Here is a 20,470-nt window from a genome sequence, read left to right on the forward strand (position 1 = left end):
AGTATAAGAAGCAAAATAAGTTAATCAATATGATTTCTCAGTGTATGCCACCTTAAAGTTTCCAGGGATAATGTAAGTATATAATGATTGAAAAAAAGGAACATTGTTTACTAAAGAATATTAATGTTTATAACAAATAGCCTTTTAGTAGTGGTGTGTTGTGTTGCCCCAAATTTGCTTTTAAACATTTCTAAAATACTCCTCAGCAATTCTTCAAAAACTGTATGACATATTAAAAGAAAAAAAAAAAGGAAATTTGAGTGATTAGAGGTTCGTATCTTTATTTTTTTTTTTGAGGTTTGTATCTTTAACGGTTAAAAAAACTTAATGACATATTAAAACAATAATCAGATATTCTAATTTATAATTATATTTTTTGTGTTTTTAATTTAATTTTTATTTTTATATATTTTTTTATTTTTATAATTTTTTCCCTGAAGAAGTATGAAAGTTTTGACAGTACCTTTTCAATTCTATATATTTTCAAGTTAGCTGATATATTGGGGATATTATTGATGCTGTCCGGGCAAACAAAGGAATAAATAGTACAAAATCTTAATGAATTATATTTAATAGAAATAGCTCACAAAAATTAGTACATTTGAAATAGTAAAATAATTGAAGCCCATCAAGGAAATTAGAAAATGCTGAAATTTTTTTTAAAAATGAAAATGTTATTTAAATTCTTTCTCATAGGCCCTTGATTTAATTGGCCTTTGATTTTATTGGTATAATAACCAATAGATCTGATTTAAGTGAACAGTAGATAAAAACATGTAAATATTAATGTTTGTGATTTGGCATTACTAAAACATATTTTCATAAAATGTATTAATTTAAGCATTTGAAAATTGTTGGTATGCCATTAAAACTTACTTTACTGCAAGATGTTAACCCATACTATGCATGTTTTAACCTATTGTTAAATTAGAGTAGGTCTTGTCAATTATTGAAAATGAAGCATTTGGGGCACCTGGGTGGCTCAGTGGGTTAAGGCCTCTGCCTTGGGCTCGGGTCCTGATCCTGGGGTCCTGGGATGGAGCCTCACGTCGGGCTCTCTGCTTGCTAGGGAGACTGCTTCTCCTCTATCTCTCTCTCTGCCTGCCTCTCTGCCTACTTGTGATTTCTGTCTGCCAAATAAATGAATAAAATTTTTAAGAAATGAAGCATTTGACAGTATGAGGCATTCATATTTTTTTCTCAAAATTAATATTTGGTTAGTTTGAAATTGTCCCATTTTTAAACCTACCTCTGATCAATCATGTCCCCTCCCTCCAAAACTACAGAGTGCCAAAATGCCACACTGAGACCAGAAAGATTTGTTAGAATTTTTTTTAGAAAAGCTTGGAATGCTAGATGGAAAATTTGGGACTTTTTTTTTTCATAGATAGTAATGCTTATTAACTTTTTGGTCAGGGAAACATGATCAAAGTGATATTTTTGGACATTTATGTGAATACTCAAATAGAAGGCAAAGGGGACACTTAAAACACCAACGAACCATATGCAAGCAGATTTGAATCAAATAGGTGACTATCAGATGAAAAAATATAATTCATGGGGAAAAACAGAAGAACAGAGAATGTGTTTATTAATTGATAGGCAAGTAGGAGTTAAGAAAAATTCAGTGATAGTTAAAAGAAACCAGAAGAAAAGAGATCAAATTAGTCTTATGTCAAATTAGTCAAATTAGATTTATGGTATGTTTATTTACTGATGTGTTTTTGTTAATACCCTTGAGGTTAGATGTGGTATAAAGGCTGATTTTAAATATATTGTTTTTATATGAAAATACAATCCAAATAAAAAGATAGCCATCTTTTTTTTTTTTTAAAAGAGTCAAACTTTGAAGAGAAATAAGAGCTGGAACTCATCAGCTTATAGTTAACTGATGCCATATGCAAAGAAGTATCCATGAGAGGTAGGGAGAGAAGAAAGAAGGGAAGGAGAGAGACAGAGTGAAGAGCTGGAGGAGGGGGCAGGGAGTGTGGAGGAAGAGCCAGCATTCATCAGAAATTGTTCAGGCATAAGACAAGGGGAGAGAATGTGAAGCCAGCAGAACTGACAAAGTAGGACTTCAGAGTGGGGAAAAAGAGAAAACAACTCATCTGATGTCATAGAAACTAAGTGGAGCAGAGTCTCAAGGTCAAAGTTTATGTTCAACAAGGTCAAATGCCCTATAATGCATGGTAAGGGAATGGAAAAGTACTTATTGCATGTAGCCAGAACATCACACATAGAACTCAAAGACAGAAGAAGAGAAGTTTCAGAGAGAATTTACATTGGTCATCAGAAATTGAGGCTGGTTCTAGATAATTTAGTCAAGATGCTGACAAATAGGAAATAATAAGAGTGATAAAGCAGGATCAGATAATAATATGCAGAAATATTATCTACTATTTGTTTAAGGCTGACAATAATTAAAGCACTATGCTAAATATTATCTCTAAACAGAATTATAATGATCCAGGAAAATTATCCCTATTCGGAGATTAATGAAATGAGACTTGCTAAGGATAAGTACTTTGCTTTGGCCTACTAAATGTTGAACCTGTTTTCAAATTTAAGTTGAACCAACATCAGTAAGTTTAGGCGTAAGGATCTGTGTCCCCTAAGGAGAAGTATGTGTTTAGGCTTGTAGATAGCAGAGAAGTAGCCTGTAAGGGAATGAAAAACTTTCCTGGAAGGAGATTGTTGAAGGTGCCAGGTCTTAGAAGAGAGAGAGAATTCTAATCTTGGAGTTAGTACAGTTTTATTTAACCATGACATTCAGACTTCATCACTCTTTATTATCTATAAGGTTTAACATTTCTGAAACACGAGAAGTGGTAATGAGTTAGTTTTTTGAGAAAATGAGAAGGACTCATTACGGGGATGATGTTGTCAGGAAATTAGTAAGAGAGAATCAGAATAATTGGAACGGCAGTTAGAGCCCAATAAAAATAATGTCATGTATATAGACCAAATGCGCATGATTTTCTCTAGGAACATTCCCCGTACTAAAAAGAAAATAAAGGACTGAGAAAAAAAATGTTATAAATAATCTGAGTTTAGGGATTATAAAAACAAATCTTGGGTCTAGGCTCTTTGCGATAGTAGAGTAGCTTTACCTTACCCCAATTCTGTTGCTCACTGGCTGAATTCCACAGACTTCAACATCAGATAATAGGAGAGAAAAATCAAAATAAAGAACCACTGAACCATTCTATTATCCAAGAAAAGGGAGGGTAAGAACATAGATTTAGATTATCAATAACAGTCTTTCTCATACATGAGCAAGCTATTGTTGATATTGGGTTTGAAGACTGGTCTGAAAGGGTTAAAAGTGTAATTTAAGTGAAAGAAGTGTCAGAGAATCAGTCAATTTTGTTTTGAAAGAATCAAGGGAGAGGTCACAATAATCGAAAGGGAAGTGTTGGATGTCCAAAACTATCGATGGGGTCAAGATCTGGAGGGGTTATAAAAAATAAAACATGGAAAGTATGGTTGTTATTACTTTTGATGACTTAAAATTTGTTATGAAAGTGAGCTAACGCCACTCTGATTTTATCAAAATGATTATGTTGTTAAGCAATAGTATAATATATATCTTACTGAACAGTTTTTGAGAACATTAGTAAAATTTATTTTGCTCTATCGGTTTCTTGGTTTAATAATGCATAATAAATATCTGTGTGCTTATTGAGGTACAACTCTCTACTCATGTCCATATACCTCTTATTATGGTAATCGTACTGTTAAAATGTAGGATAGTGCATTGGAAGCCGTGTATTTAAAAAGAGATGAGGTAAACAAATCTACTGTTACGGCAGACTTCTCAAAGTTCTAAATGCATTCCTTGATCTCTTTTGAAAAGTAGTCCTACACATCAAGTATACTCACTGACTAGATTTTGCTTGAAACAGTTTTTAAACTTATATTGGGAACAGTAATATTATCTTAATATTCTCTGAAGTCATAGCCAGAACATTTTGGCATTCAACCTGTATCTATGAGGAAATTAAAAAAAAAAAAAAAAAAAGAAAGCAACAACCCTGTCTGAGGTATCAAGATTTTTTTTTCTGGAGAACAGCCACATGTAAACTCTACAATGTCTGAACTCATATACTTAGCAGCTCTTATTCAGATGAAAGTGTTTGATGTCAAGGACTACGTTTCATTTTATCTTGCAAACCCAAGATCCCTCGATAAATACCATGCGAACAATTACATTCATTTTTTATGATGACAAGGAAATAATCAGTGACTTAGAGATTCTTTCAAATTTCCACTTGGAGAGTAAATATTTTCTCCCGAAGATGTCTTTTCAATTATACACCATTGAGCAGAGCTATGAGGGGGAAATCTTGGCCCACTGTGGGGGAATTGCTTAAACCACGCACCGATTAGTGACTATTAAGCAGCTCTTATTCGAATGCATATGATCTCTTTAACCACGGGCTCCATTTCCTGTGTTTCCTGTCAGCAGTTGCAGCATCCAGCGATCAAAGCCAGATTCCTATAATTGCTGTGTCCGTGACAGTGGGAGTCATTTTGTTGGCAGTGGTTATCGGCTTCCTCCTCAGTGGAAGGTAAGAGAGGAAGCTGTGATTTTGAACTTTTGCACCTGACCTCTTCTTCACCTTAACCTGACCATTTGCTGTTAAGCACATCCTAAAACCAGTCAGGCAAGCAATGTATCAGTGGATAACCTCAACGTATCATGTCTTTATAAGCTTGACCTTGTCCCTGTGAAGGGCTAACTTCTAAGCACAGAATCTCTCTTTTTCAGGTATGCTCTCTTCGCAAGGGTTAATTATTAAGTTAATTATTAACTTATTACGTATTCTGCTTTTAACTGTATTTTTTCTGACATAGTTTTTTAAATGTGATTTTTTTTTTTTCTCAGATTTCTTTCTCGAAATTATTTATGGTTATCTGCTTCGATTTTAGTGTTTGGGAAGGCCTGTGCCTAGACCCGGTAAACTCAGAGGAGTAAGACTAATAATTCTACTTAGCCAGCATTCTATCCTCACAGGGTGATGGATGACAGCAGACACTCTGACAAACCAGCATTCTGAGAAATAACCAACCCTTTCTCATGACTGCTTTTCTTTTCAGCTTCTGAAGATTTCAATCTGAATACATCAATCGTAGCATGTACTGATTTAAAGCGAATTGTACTGAATGTCGTACCAATAGACATATTAACGTGTGTTACATATCTACATTTTTCATTTTGAACAAAAATAAAAGAGGTAGAGAGAGACCCAACAGCAAGGCACATAGAAAGGATTTCCTGATATTGTGCTGAGCATGATCAACCTTCTGAGAAATATTTTAAAATAACAATAAGTAAATAGATCAAAACATGCGTATGCTCTATGCCTACAACAAATGTATTTCCATTTTTTAATCCAGGCCGTTGTCAGAAGGGCCATTCAGTAATGAAAGTTGTCCATCTGAAACTGTTTTGGTGTTAGACTATTACAGAAAACTTGATGAAAGTCTTCATGGAAATATTTAAGCTTGCATAAATATATGAAATTGTAGTGTAAGGTCCAAAAAAAAAGCCAGAAAATCAATATTCATATTGATTTTGTTCCTGTTCTACTTATTTACTTTTGACTCTTCAGCACATATTCAACTCATAAATATACAGAATTGGGCACTTTTCAATATACTGCATATTGTATTCTGAAAAGATTTATGGCTATATCCTTAAATTACAGTAATTTATTTTCATAAAACATTGTTGAAAATATTCCTTTGAACAACCTTTCTTTTTGTATCTGAAAATTCCTTTTCTTCTAGTTCCTGCTTATTTAAGAATGTTCAAAATTTCTGAAGAGTATATCTAGGAATCCACCACTTACTTTTTTTTTAAGATTTTATTTATTTATTTGACAGAGAGAGAGATGACAAGTAGGCAGAGAGGCAGGCAGAGAGAGAGAGAGAAGCAGGCTCCCCGCTGAGCAGAGAGCCTGATGTGGGGCTTGATCCCAGGACCCTGGGATCATGACCTGAGCCGAAGGCAGAGGTTTAACCCACTGAGCCACCCAGGTGCCCCTAGAAATCTACCACTTTCTTTTAATGTTAGACCAGCAGTGATGCATTTTTAGAATTTTTAAGTAGGAAGCAGTTTGTGATCTTGTGAGGACAACTGGCCCTATTTGACTAGAAAGCTGGTTACCTGGTGCTCTACAGTTCTTTTCTCTCTGAAGTCACCTGGGAAGAATACTCTGATTATGTCCCTGTGTCCTGGAAGATAAAAATTTTGTCCTAAAAACTTTGCTCAGATTTTTATTAAATAAGATAATTAGGTTGAGTGTATGGTAACTATCAAGAAAATTGCCACATGATATGAGTCTTTTCTACCTCAAAAGGATTGATAACTATGATACAGTTTCAGAGATGGTTTGTAGTATCATTTCTTTACTTCTGACTGAGGTATGAGTTGGCTTCTTCCTTTCCAATAAATCCAGAAGTGTTAGTTATAGTTAGGGGATGGAGATCATAAGAAGATACTGTATTTCTTAGGTCCACACTTGAAGGAAGTGAATAAAACTGGAGGAAATACGTGAGATCTAAGATCTAATAAATTTATGTATTTAAGGGTTTCTTAAGGAGCAAATAAAATATAGAATGTATTTTATTATATATTTAGCCACACTATATTTATTTAACCTACATAATGTTAATGTGAATTTACTGATGACATTCAGCTCTAGATTCTTACTTGTATGTGAATCAGCCCTTGTTCTCAAAAATTTTTCTTCCCTAGTATATACACAAAATTAACTTAAAAACAATTCACTTTGTTGCATCTGTAGCATTAGACAAAGTATCTGAGAGAAGGTTCAATTAACCTATTACTTGGTAACTGAAGGGTACTAATGCTTTAGCACGTGTGTGTGCACACATGTGCACCACATGAATTCTATAGGCACCTGGATTTGTTGTATAAGAATAATTAAATTTTAGTATAATTTCTCAGTTATACTAGAATCACATCTACACTCAAAGGTGAAAGGTAGACCCAAAGCTTAAGTTTCAGCATAACTAAATCTGAGATTTGCTAAGATAAATTTTTGGATGTATTGTCTTGTAGGATATTACTTTTTAAAAATAGCAATACCTTACTAATTTGTACATTATTTATATTAAATTTTTTCTCAATTTAATTTCATAACACAGCTTACTACGCAAAGACTAGGAATTTTTCAATTTAAGGAGAAACAAATTTTAACCCCCAAAATCTGAGACTTATATTTTTTTACCAGCATATTTTTTGCATGAAATTTTCATTACTTCATTTTGTTGAATGCACATTCTTGAATTTCAGGGAGTGTTTGTCTTATAAAAAAAGGTCTCTGGCCATCTTATTTTATTTTTTATGGATAAGTTATTTTATGTACTTTTATATAAATATACTTACTCAAAAGATAAATGAAATCATTCTTGAAGGTCTTTTCCTATCTGGTTCAAATAATGAGCTTTGCAAATTTGTCTGGACTAAGGAAAGTGTGCCTATCTCGTAGTACTTACAGTTCCAGAATTAAGTCAGAAGATTTATCAAATAAGGTAAAAATTAAATGAAGAAACGTAGCCAAAACCTAACAGTATTTAGGAAATTATTTATAAGTACTGACAAGTTATTGAAAAAAAGTCTGCTCTAGGATTGATCTGAAGACAGGGAATTATATTTGTTTCTCCCTCCTTTCTTTGCCAAAATATGACTGATAAATGCACACACATAAATATAATGAAACTTAGACTATCCTCTCATGCTAAACTATTTTGTTACTTTTTAATTTCTTGAGTTTATAAAAATCAGATATTTGCTCTGAGGTAAAATATATTTTAATTACAAATAATTTGACTCAGCGGTGATACAGATAATTTTTATATGTTGCAAAAATATTAATATTACTTTGAATGTAATATTTGTTGGCAATTTATACCATTTGGACCCAGAGAAAAATGTCTTGAAGATACATTTTTACTGATAATTGGCATTTTTGTTTACACCAAGTCAAAAAAACCTGAGGATTATAACATAGTGAATATTAAGGGGCTAATTTATCTGAAATAAAAAAATAAACTTTTTGTTCTAAAATAAATGAAAGATAAATAAATCAAATATAGAGACTTTATAATCTTTTTATGCTAAAAGGGATTATACAGAACCTCTTGGAGTCTTCCTATCTAGATACAGTTAAAAATAATGTAAACAGATATCTATCCTAAAGGGAAAAGTTCCATTTAAAAAATAGAAAGAATTATAACATCTTAGAATGCTGTCAATCTTAGAATTTGTGTGATCTTTGTGTTTAGAGTTGCTAAATATTCCATAGAGCATTTTCTGCAGAGTTTAGATTCTCCTTTTTTTATTCTTTGCAATTAATTTTAAAATGTTTTTTTTAATTGGATGACAAAACAACTGACATTGCTCAGCAAACTATGAGCCAATTACCCTAGGATGAATACAAGTTAAACTTCCTGATATGCACAGCATGTTGAAATTGTTGTTTAATTTTTCCCTTTTATCAGTAATGACAGCGCACATTGATCTTTCTTATTATATACTAATTTTATGTTTTTTCTCCTTATAGATACTACTTTATAGATGTGAATTCCTTAATGAACTTTAAAAAAAAAAAAAAAGAAAGATTTCATTTATTTATTTATTTATTTGAGAGAGAGAGAAAATGAGAGAGAAAGAGAGCATGACGGGGGGAGGGTCAGAGGGAGAAGCAGACTCCCTTCTAAGCAGGGAGCCCAATATGGGACTCCATCCTGGGACTCCAGGATCATGGCCCGAACCAAAGGCAGTTGCTTAATCAACTGAGCCGTCCAGGTGCCCATGAACTAACTTTTCATGAATGATTGTCAGCTTCACACTGCCAGTTACATGTCTGAGAAATTATAATGTTCTTCCTCTTTTCCTTTCCTTTGAAGGTGATCATTGATTTCTTTGAGTTACTTTTTTTGTCTCCATTTCAAAGCTGGTGCCTAATTCTTGTTTACTGGATACTTTTTATCTGGATATAAAGCTTAAATTAACAAATTTAAAGGAAAATATAAAGGAAATTTAAAGGAAAACATCTTTCAGGGTAGAGAAACTTTCTTCTTTGAACCTTGGTCAATATAGACATCCTGGTATTAAACAATATTTTGTAATGCTTTCTTTCTGATCCCTGAATGTATTACATGATCATGAATCTATTTTTTAAGAAAATCTAGAGTTTTGCTTTTTTATTATAATCAGTTCCACAGGTATGCTCAGAGGTTAAAGACACACACATTATACACATATACTCTGACATGTTTGCACACATTCTTGCAAATAAGTACAAAGAATTTGAAGCTGTTCACCAGTTTTAAAAATAGAAACAAACAACAACAACAACAAAAACCCTATGAGGTGGAAAAAGATGTGGAAGAATTTCCTCACGCTGCTTAGCCTTTGATGTGATTTGAAGGCTATTCATTCGTGACTTAATATTATAATGCTCCTGTAATGATACCTTTAGTGTCTGGGGTGACTTAATGCCTATAAAAAGAATTATTTTCTGGGCAAAAATCTTCCCTTGTTTATCCTATCCATGTTCAAATCCTCTGGCTCGATATATAACTGCAAATCCTATTTCCCTCTTTGTTAATGAAACAATGGAAACTCAATTCACTTCAAATGTCCCATAGTTTCTGAGCCGAAAATTCTTCATGGAGAATGTACTTGAAGTCTAACCTATCAAAATTTAGATACTGAGACCATGTTAGAAATTTAAAGGAATAAAAGTAGATTTATGTAAAATGCTGCTTTAGGTTTTTTATTGCTTAAAAATAATATTAAAATTCAGCCTTTTGTAAATTTTATTCAACTCTCTAAATGGCAACAAGTTATAACTGCCATATTTTTTAAATAATCTGCTTATTGAACATCTGTAGCACATCAAACAGCAAGATAAGTCCCAGGCATGTGAAACAAGAAAGTAATGCCCTTTTCTCAAGGTGTTTCCACTTAAATTTAGTAGTCCAATCAATGGGTAGAATTTCATAAACAGAATAGCACCAAATATGGGTAAAGAGAAGGGTTTAAACTGAGATCCTTTCTTCATGGTAACTTCTTTTCTTTGGACCGCAATGATAGTCTGATGGATTAACTGAAGAAAAATTTAAGTTCTTATTACATGCCTGCCATAGTTCTTATGTTAGGAAAAGCAGTAGTCTGATGGAAAAGCACACTGGGCTTAGAAACTTTTCTTCAAGCTTATTTGGAGCCAAATACCATAATTATGCAGGAATTTTGAATGTAATTATTTAATTCAGACAAGTGCCAGAGTTCTGCCTACTCTTGATATCAAAGTATAATAGCTTCCTAAGTGAATGGTTTTTAAAGGGTATAAAGTATTTTAAAACCTTCAGAGAAGCCTCTTTGCCTAATGGGAGTAACATGATAATAATGTACCTAGTAAGTACAATATGATCTAGCATGAATTACATACTGCCTACTAGGTATTGTTCCAAGGGTTTTATATGTAATATTTTACAACACTGTCTTAGTATTAGTTCCTATCTTCCGTGTATGCTGGATAAAATTATCTTCTTGGAGTTTTTTGATCATTGTAAAAATAGTTCAGGCTTGAGGCTTTTGCACTGGCTTTTCTTGGTTCCTAAAACTCCCCTGCCCCAGAGAAGCACACAGCTTTCTCCTGCTTTCAGATCCTTGAAAAATCCTATCCCCTCAATCGGGCTTACTAAAATGGTGGCCCATGATTCCTTCCACTGCATATCAGATTTCTCTTACCTTGATTTGGCTCTTCATAACAATTGTAATTATATAATAAATATATATTTCTCCTGTTAGCTTTTTGTGTGTAGATCCAAGACAGCAAGGATTCTTTCCTGTGCATTATTTCTTCCCTTCTGAGAAAATATCTAGGACAAAAATTACTGTATACAGTTAGTTAGTGAGAGTTTGGGGCTGAAATCTTCCTCTGACTTTAGGGTCCTTACTCTTCACTATATATATTCCCCATGACATATAAGCATTAAACTGTATAATTTGGGGGAAAATCTGAACTCTTGTATACGAAGTCCTTGCCCAAAATAATACTGCCCAAAATAGTGGTATTAATAAACATTACTTAAAACCTTTCTAAAGTGGTCAGTGATATAATTAAAATAACTCCTAGGAATTAATGTCAGTGATAACTTACATTAAAGTAAATAAAAAATACATCAGATTTTATTGTATTGTCCCTCAGTCTATCACTGGAAAATTGTACCGGATATTATTTGTTCTAGAATCACATATATTAAATATCACCAACTTCATGACCATTCCTGATTTTGTAATAGCTAGTTAATTTCACCTCTGTGTTTCCTCAAAACGTTTTTTCCAGTTGAAGTAGTGTTAGTTCATCATTTTTTATATGTCTCTCCTGAAGGATACGTGCTCTTCTTGAGTGCACAGATTATAGTGTAGGTTCTCAGTAAATGTCCAGTTATCTTATCACTGGAAGAATGAAGCTGGCATTCGGGACTCTTGAAAATACTCTGCAACATATTCTTCCAGCATTACTTCTTTGTGTTTTTGACCAGGACTCCTTTAGTTGCATGGGACAGAAGCCAAATTCAAAGTGGCTTATTCTTATAGAGAATTATAGATCACATAGATGAAAAGTTCCAGAGTTAAAAAAAAAAAAAATCCTAAGTACAGACACTTATTGAGCTGAGGCTAAAGCAGTGTCTGATGGACAACTGGAGGCAAATGATTTGAAGAGTGCTATGGCACAAATATGGTATTTAAAGCACTCATCAAAATGAGATTATTTGGATGGAGCCCAGGAACACTTACATTGAGAGAGTAAAGGAGAAACATCCAGTCAGAGGCGATTGAGGAGTGGCCCATGAGATAGCAGGAGACTGGATCATTATTGGATCACTGAAGCAGGAATGGTCATTCTATTGAACCCAGCTCTAACTTTAGAGCTCTTGCCTTTCACTCTGAGCTCATATGGTACAGGCTCTGTCTGACAGGAACCTAAATTCCAGCTCCACAGACTAAGTCAATCAATAGCACTGGGACCTTAAATAAGAAGAGGATGGAGAAGCTATGTTGCCTGACCCAGCACAGTAGGAGCTCACGCATGAATCTGAAGACAGGGTCAGTCTCATAACAGAGCACATGAAGTAAGAATGTGGAAAGAGAACCTCTCTCTGTGCCTTTTTTTTTATGCTTCATTTCATGTCTCAACATTTAAACCTTACCCACATGTCAAGACCCACATTAACCATTATTTTCTATCACAAGAATCTTCCTTAATTCCATTAGCCAAAGGCTTTTCTTCTGCTGCTGAAGTCTCAGAACAATATATCAATATTTCTCATGAAATTTAACATTTTCAACCGCAAATTGTAGTATAGTGAGTAAATATCTTCTCTGTTCTTCAGTATTTAGAAGATAAACACTTCTGTGGCTCTACTACATAACCTAATTGAATGAATACCTCATAAATTATTGAATTAAAGATAAACTGTTCATCAATCTCCATTTGAAGTGCTTTGTCCCTATTAATGTTAATAGTTAGGAAAATGAAAACTATTAGCATTACTGACATAATTCTAACAGAGTATTTAACCCATATATGTGCTTTTTTCCTGATTGCTGAATTATTTTGTGCCATCATAAAATAAATGCAGTGATTTCAAAGAAGTATTATACAGGAGTTAAGAAATCTTCAGCAGATGGGGTGTCTGGTGGCTCATTTGGGTAAGCATCCAACTCTTAATTTCGGCTTGGGTCATGATCTCAGGTCACGATCTTATGATCATAAGATCGAGGCCAGCTCACGGTCCATGCTCTCAGGGAGTCTGCTTAAGATTCTTTCCCTGTCTACCCCTCCTCTGACCCAGCTCCTGCTCTCTCTCTCTTTCTCTCTGTCTCTCAAATAAATAAATCTTAAAAAAAATCACCAGTTTATATTATTTATTTGACATCTGGTTATGCTGATGCCAGTATGATGATGCACCTGGTAATACTAAGTAGCAGTAGTTTTTTTTTATTAATAATAATGTAGGTCAACAGGTTTGTATTTCTCTCCTGATTCTCTTCCAGTTAGGTGTATCATGAATACGTTGGTATTTTAGTATTTCTAACATAACTAGGATCATATAGTTTCAAAACTTGGTAGGTTTTGATAAGAAAAAGTATATATAAAAATATTTTGCCTAATATTGTTTTGTTTTAAAATACTGATAAATAGCCAGATATTTATAATCATCCATATAATTACTGATTTACAGAAAGCTCTCATTAAAAGCAAATCTCAGTGGTTTATGAATTAGCAGTAGATGTGACTTTATGAAACTGCAATAGATATAGGCATGTGTATTGATTTAATATCTGAGAGTTGTTATTCCTTCTATTTTCTCATGATTACTTGCTTTTTTCTTCAAAGGCTCTGAATCAAAGATAATTAGAGAGAAGATCATAATTTATTAATAACTGACAAATGGGGATCAGGGCAGACTAGTGCCAGAAAGACTAGGAGCATAGCAACAACTAATTGCCCACTGTGGGAAGTAAATCTTCCTAGGAAACTGAACCCAAGAGGGTTACTGGTTCAATTGCTCAATGTTATTGAATATCCCACCTGCGACTTCTCCAGATCAAACACAGAAACATCACTGCAACTCTCAGGAAGTTCTATTGAGGCAAATATTTGGAAGGAAAAACTCTATGGTACTGAGACAAGTGAATATCACTGATTAGCAAAAATAAATACACATTAATATATCTATAAATATATATTAATTTATATTTATTTAATTATATTAAATATAAATTATAAATATAAATTATAATTATAAAATTATTATATTATTATAATATTATAAATATTATAGAATTATAATATACATTATTATATTAAATTATATTTAATTTCTATTAAATATATATTTATATTTTGAAAAATAAATATTTATTTATTTATTTTTGCAAATCAATGATATTAACTTGTCTCAGTACCATAGAGTTTTTCCTCCCAAATATACATATATATATATATATATATATGTATATTTATATAATAGCAAGGAATCCAATAAAGATTAAAAAAAAAGATAAAAGAATCCAAAGACTCTCAGGTTTCATCAAGTATACAACACAGGGCAGGTCAAAAGGCTAATATAAGAGCAAAATATGATTCTTTGTCTGAAGTTCCATTTGCCCGAAGCTCCATTCTCAAAGATGTGAAAGAGAACGTGCTGGCATGCTAGCAGACACAGAGCTCTGACTGAAGGTTCTACAAGGTTTCTGGGAATCTCACCACATCTCTGTCAGCTTACATAGACTCTCACAGGAACCTGATACCCAGCTTTATAGAGAAAAATCAATAGTACTGCCCTAGGCCAAAGGGCAGACCATCTATGCAACAAGAACTCAAGTTAATTTCCTGAGCCATGTCTGGGAGTGTATCTATTGCTGAGAAATGAAGCAAATGACAATAAAATGTTCCAAATGATTTTAAGCACCAGTTAAAAGCCACATTTCTTTGAAGTCTGTGTTCTTTTTAAAAGTTTGTGTAAACCTGGAAAGAAATAAATGTTTTTAATGGATTAGCAACTCAGTTTCAAACAGCTGAGTTCTTTATTGTGCCATGTGGAGGAACTGAGATTAGATATATTTGATGTCTGTGATAGTTTCAGTGCTACAAAACATATGATACCCTAATTATCTTGTTTTTCAGAAATTTTTGGAATATATCTTATTCCTTGCTTCTCATTATTTCCCACTTCTCTGACTTTTTAATCTCACAGAGAAATGGCATTTTTTTGTGTTTGCTCTTTGGCATGCATTTGCTCTTCATTGTCTCAGTGGGTTAAGCCGCTGCCTTTAGCTCAGGTCATGATCTCGGGGTCCTGGGATGGAGTCCCGCATCGGGCTCTCTGCTCAGCAGGTAGCCTGCTTCCCTCTCTGTCTCTGCCTGCCTCTCAGTCTACTTGTGATCTCTCTCTGTCAAATAAATAAATAAAATCTTAAAAAAAAAAAAATAGTCTACAGACATTGCTCAACTCTCTTGTAGCCATCAACACGCATAACAATGCCAATGAAGTTTTAGTGATTATTTTGGGGTTCCGTTCTTTAAATCACGGTTTCATTTGTTTATTTATTTTTTAAATGGCCTGTTTGCTTTTATTGTCATTTTTATGAGCTGGTGTTGGGCTCCACATCTCCATTTGGTCATTGCTTGTTGAATTCTCTTGAGTCAAGGTAGACTGAAGGGAAGAAAGGTGATTAAAATGTATTGTAGGTTGTTTGTTTTTTGCCTTCTCTTCACACCACCACTTCCATCTTGAAAGACAAGATATCGAGGTGGCAAAGTGGGACCTCTTTGTGGTGATTAGTGAAGGAAGCACTCTCTGTTTTTTAGACTTTCTTAGGTTGTTCTTAGACCAACATCATAATTCCTCTTCAGTGTCTTTCCAGACTGAACATTCTATAGGATTCAAACATTCTCATGTATCTCACCTCTTCTCCACCTCCAAGATTTCTTTGTGTCTCTGACATTGGGAATTCCTAGCACTGCTCAGACATTTCTATGCCTATTTCATTGATTTTCTTGAAGAAAATTTAGTAGGCATTGGTTTAAACTGATTCTATCCATAGTTGATATATACATTGTGTCATCATTAAAAAAAAAAAATCTATTCTGCGTTTCAACTGAAGTCATGTAATTTTGCTTGTTTAGTACTTTAAATTAACTGTTTAATACTTTGATACTTTCACTGTTTAATATAAAGAGATAACTGGTACAAAATATGGAGAAATAGTGCATATAAGAATGTAAAGGTAATCATAATAGCCAATTATAAAGAAATATATTTATTTTTTAAAGATTTTATTTATTTATTTGACAGAGAGAGATCACAAGCAGGCAGAGAGGCAGGCAGAGAGAGAGAGGAGGAAGCAGGCTCCCTGCTGAGCAGAGAGCCCGATGCGGGGCTCGATCCCAGGACCCTGAGATCATGACCTGAGCCGAAGGCAGAGGCCTAAGCCACTGAGTCACCCAGGTGCCCCTTATGAAGAAGTATTTGAACAGACATCTTTATTTCTTTAAGATTTTTTATTATTTATTTGACAGACAGGGATCACAAGTAGGCAGAAAGGCAGGCAGAGAGAGAGATAGAGGAGAAGCAGTCTCCCCGCCAAGCAGAGAGCCCGACGTGGGGCTCGATCCCAGGACCCCGGGATCAGGACCCGAGCCCAAGGCAGAGGCCTTAACCCACTGAGCCACCACATCTTTAAAAATATGTAGGAATATAAAATAAAGTGAACATTTTCTACATTAATTTTATTTTTTCCTAGATATTCAAGAATCTTACCACAAATCCTCACTGCTAAAGTTATTTGTGAGATCTTCATATGCCAGTAACACATGCTACTTTTTTAAAGATACCAAGCTCAGCATAAATATTTAAGCACTGTAGATATTAAATCTGTAAAATTATTCTGATTTTCTTAATTTTTTACAAGTATAATTACCAGGAGAATGCCAATCTATAGGTCCAATCTTCTTCAGGAAACTTTTAAGATGAAATGTAACTATCCAAATGACTAATTTCTATCTCATCATGCCAAAGATGATATAAAATCTAAAAAGTTATCAAATCAGCATGTATTCAGTATATACATGATAGTAATGTTGAACATCACTTATGTATAAATTTTGATGAAACAAATATATGATAAATCAAAATTCTACATTTGTATGATTTACACGTTTTCTAGTGTATAAGAGCCTCTTGATTTATTTTGATGTCAGATTCTGATTTCCTGACATATTCCTATTCCAGGTGTTTCAAATGTATATATAGTGGTCTTCCAGATTTACCTCTTCTCTAGTCATTTGTAATGTTATGAGCCAGGATAAAGCCAGCGTTTCCTGGAGCCTTGAAAGCTATAGTCAATACATTACTCTCCAGCTCCACTGGGAAAATGGCTAATTTTTTGGTAGTTTTATAGTACAGTCATTATAGATTTTTATTTTTACTCCAAATGCTTGTATTTTTTGTCATTTGAAAATTAAACTTATTGATTCCTAGGTATTAGTCAATAACATATACCCTTTAATTTATTATTTATTTTTTTGTTGAAGTATAGTTGACACACATACAATATTATACTAGTTTCAGGCGCACAGTACAGTGTTTCAACAACTATATACATTGTGAAATGGTCACCATGGTCAATCTAGTTACCATTTGTCACCATACAAAGTAACTACAATATTATTGACTATATTCCCTATGCTGTGCTTTTCATCCCCATGATATTTATTTTATAACTGGATGTTTGTACCTCTTAATCTCCTTCATCTATTTCGTTATCCCCAACCATCTTCCCCTCTGGTATTTTGAATTCCAAACAGATGTCTATTTTATATCCAGTATTTCTCTTCCCAAGAAAGAGGCTTCAAAATGTTCATTCCAGAAATTGAAATGGAAAGTCCTTCCATGAATCTCGTCTCTCTGGTTGGAACCTGTGTAGCTTGGCTCTTTGTTTCCATCATTTCTCAAAACCGGGGTGACTGGATCCTGCTGCTATGTCTGCAACCCTTTGAAAACGCTTTCTCTAACAGGACTCCCAAATAACCCAGTTTGGAAGTCTATCAGGATATCATTTCAGTACGTCATTATGTCCTGAAGTGAAAATCACTATCAATTCTGCTTCCATCTCCCCACCCACTGTATCTCAATTCCTTAGATCTCAAATATGCAAGTTGCTGGACTGCTTTAGCTATGTTCCAACCTGTCTTCAACTTTAGATTCATGTCCATGAATGTCCATGTTCCTTAGATGAATATCCTTAGATGTCATTTTTTGACATTACCAGATCTCTTGCCATCAGCCTTTTCTATACATTTCAGTCTACATTTTGCATTGCATGTTACATAGTTGACATTGTTAAGCTGATTGTATTAATTTCTTACTAGCTGATATTTTATTTACATTTGCATTTCTTAATTTTATGATTAAAAATTATATGGAATATGGAAGACAAAATACAGAAATAAAATTAATCATTTTTATTCACCAGAAGCAACCAATACTTATATTTGGCCATACATATTAAGATCTTCTTACATGTAAGGTTGAGTTTATAATTTATAATTTGATTTTCTGGTTTTCTTTGAGTTAACATAATAATATAAAGTTTTCTTGTGTAATTAAAAATATTTTAGAAGTAAATATTTAATAGCTCTTTGATATTCTAATGCCTAACCTTTCTCATATGCTTTCTTTTTCGTTTTCTTTCTTCTCTTATTATTGTTTTGAGGGAGAGGAGTTGTCATTTCTATCTTTAATGTCCTTAGAATGTATTTGTATAATCAAAGAGGATCAGTGAATATGAATATTTTTAAGATTGTTGATATATATTGGCAAATGGTCCTCCTAAATCATTGTACCATTCCTTGTATGACGTTTCCTGGTGATACACAAATTAGCCAGTCTGCTAATTTGGTAGGAGAAAATAGTTCCGTATTTTTAATTGCATTTCCTTTTTATTTTTGAAACCTTATATGTTTATTAATATATATGAAATAACTATAGTCATTAGGTTTTTTATTACCTGTTTCATAAATTACATATACCACATGCTCTTTACCTATTTAAACTAGTGGATCTTAATTCTTCATATAGTAAAGATGTATCATTAGAAGTGTCAGACTTATTTACTTAGGTCTCCACCTGCAGCATTTACTAAGTGTGTATATAGATGTTCTTTTATCTACACTGCCTCTGGTCTATCAAAGCTATTCTTCTAACCAGTCTAATTTAGACCAGGATCATATTAGTTTAAATACAGTTTTAAATATTTTTCAATGCTTGGCCAGGCAAATTTCTGCTAGGAAATCACATATGGTCATAATTACAAATATTTTATGCAAGTACTTTTGTGGGTACACACAGTTATATACAATTATATGTATAAAAAACAATTGTAGCCATAATTATGTTATATGTGTATATAACATATTAAAATAGTTAATATTTATCACCATTATATTCAATTTTTTTAAACTTATGACAATTACTCTAGCATATGATCTTAATATTTCTGACAAATATTAATAGAAAACAAAATACATTTATATGGAGTTTGAATGGTTTGATGTGAAAATGAACATTTAGTTTCCTTTTAAATCAACTTCATAATTAATCCAATTTTCATATGTTTATCACAAAATAAACACATTTCTTGTGTTTTTATAATTTCAGTATAGTTCCACAATTATTTTAATTATTTGAGTGTGAAATGATTAAATGGAAACATTAATCCTTCTGACTTCTCTACTTTATATGGTCAAGGATGGTAAATGTGATTCGGCTCTGAAAAAATATTCAACAGCCATAATGGAGGGAACTAACTAAATCAGAACTTATATATTAGCTTATTCTTTGATTAATCTCCTCTCCTCTTTTTTGCTCACTTGGAAAAATTAACATCACTTTTTCACAACTTTATCTGTCTTTATTTTTTCCTATCTACTGCTCTCAAAGTAAATTAAAATCTAAAATAGCTAAGCCCAGACAGGTAGGTCACAAGAGTCACACACTCCTCTCAAAGAAGCTTTAAAGATAGACCTGTTTCAGCAGTGAACTGACTGAGAGGGAAAAGCTCAGTAGTAACTTTAGACTTCTACAAATGGAGATAATCGATATTTGCTCAGCGATGGCATCATCCTGTAGAAGAAAGCTACACATGATTCAGTATTTTGTATGTCAACACTATCATTGTGCCAGAACAGAACTAAGATGCCAGTTAATTGCAAAGGTGAATCTACGTAATTTTCCTTTATTGCACAAGTAAAGATGATCTCTTTTTTGGAAATAAACAACAATAAAAATACCCAAGTGAGAACAAGCAAAGGCTATTTATTAAGAGATTGGTGTAGCAAGGAATCAGCCACCATCACCTGCATCCGGCAGAAAACCAAAAGCAGGCAGTGGAGTGTAAAACCTTTACAATGAAAAGAAGGGAAGGCTTTAGTTTTGCCCTGACTGGAAGTTGCTGGAATGGCTAACTGGAAGTGGAGCATCCTGTGGAATTGGTTAGGGAGAATGTTTGATTTCTTCTAGTTGGTCCTAAGTTGGAAAAGTGGACAAAAAAATTTGGAAAGCTGGTATTTACTGATAAAGTCCTGACAAATTGACCACTTAGGTCACTTGCTATAAGCTTATGCTTTGGCTTTGGCTTTCTATCTAGACCAATGGCTGTAGCTGTGGTGTCTAGTTTTTTTATTGGATTTACCCATTTTCCATTTGTGTAGTCAGTTTCTCATTTATCCACTCACTGAAGAGTAGTGCAGGTTTTTCTATATGTTGGCATTCATGCATTTAAAAAATATATAAAAGAGGAAAAACTGTAAGGAGTGTAGCCATGAATATACTGGGAATTCCTTTTACTAAGTGATCA

At 33.3% G+C, this 20,470-nt stretch overlaps 1 protein-coding gene across 1 annotated transcript in view; it reads left to right on the top strand.

Moving 5' to 3' along the window:
• Positions 1–20,470, top strand: part of EPHA5 (EPH receptor A5) — a 273,566-nt gene that overhangs the window by 186,494 nt on the left and 66,602 nt on the right. Inside the window, exon 8 of the mRNA XM_082729161.1 lies at positions 4,469–4,571. Within this exon, the coding sequence (XP_082585287.1) occupies positions 4,469–4,571 (103 nt within the window). The remainder of the gene's footprint in view (positions 1–4,468; positions 4,572–20,470) is intronic.

This window comes from Mustela nivalis (genome assembly GCF_964662115.1).
Source record: "Mustela nivalis genome assembly, chromosome: 4".
Classification (NCBI taxonomy): Eukaryota; Metazoa; Chordata; class Mammalia; order Carnivora; family Mustelidae; genus Mustela; species Mustela nivalis.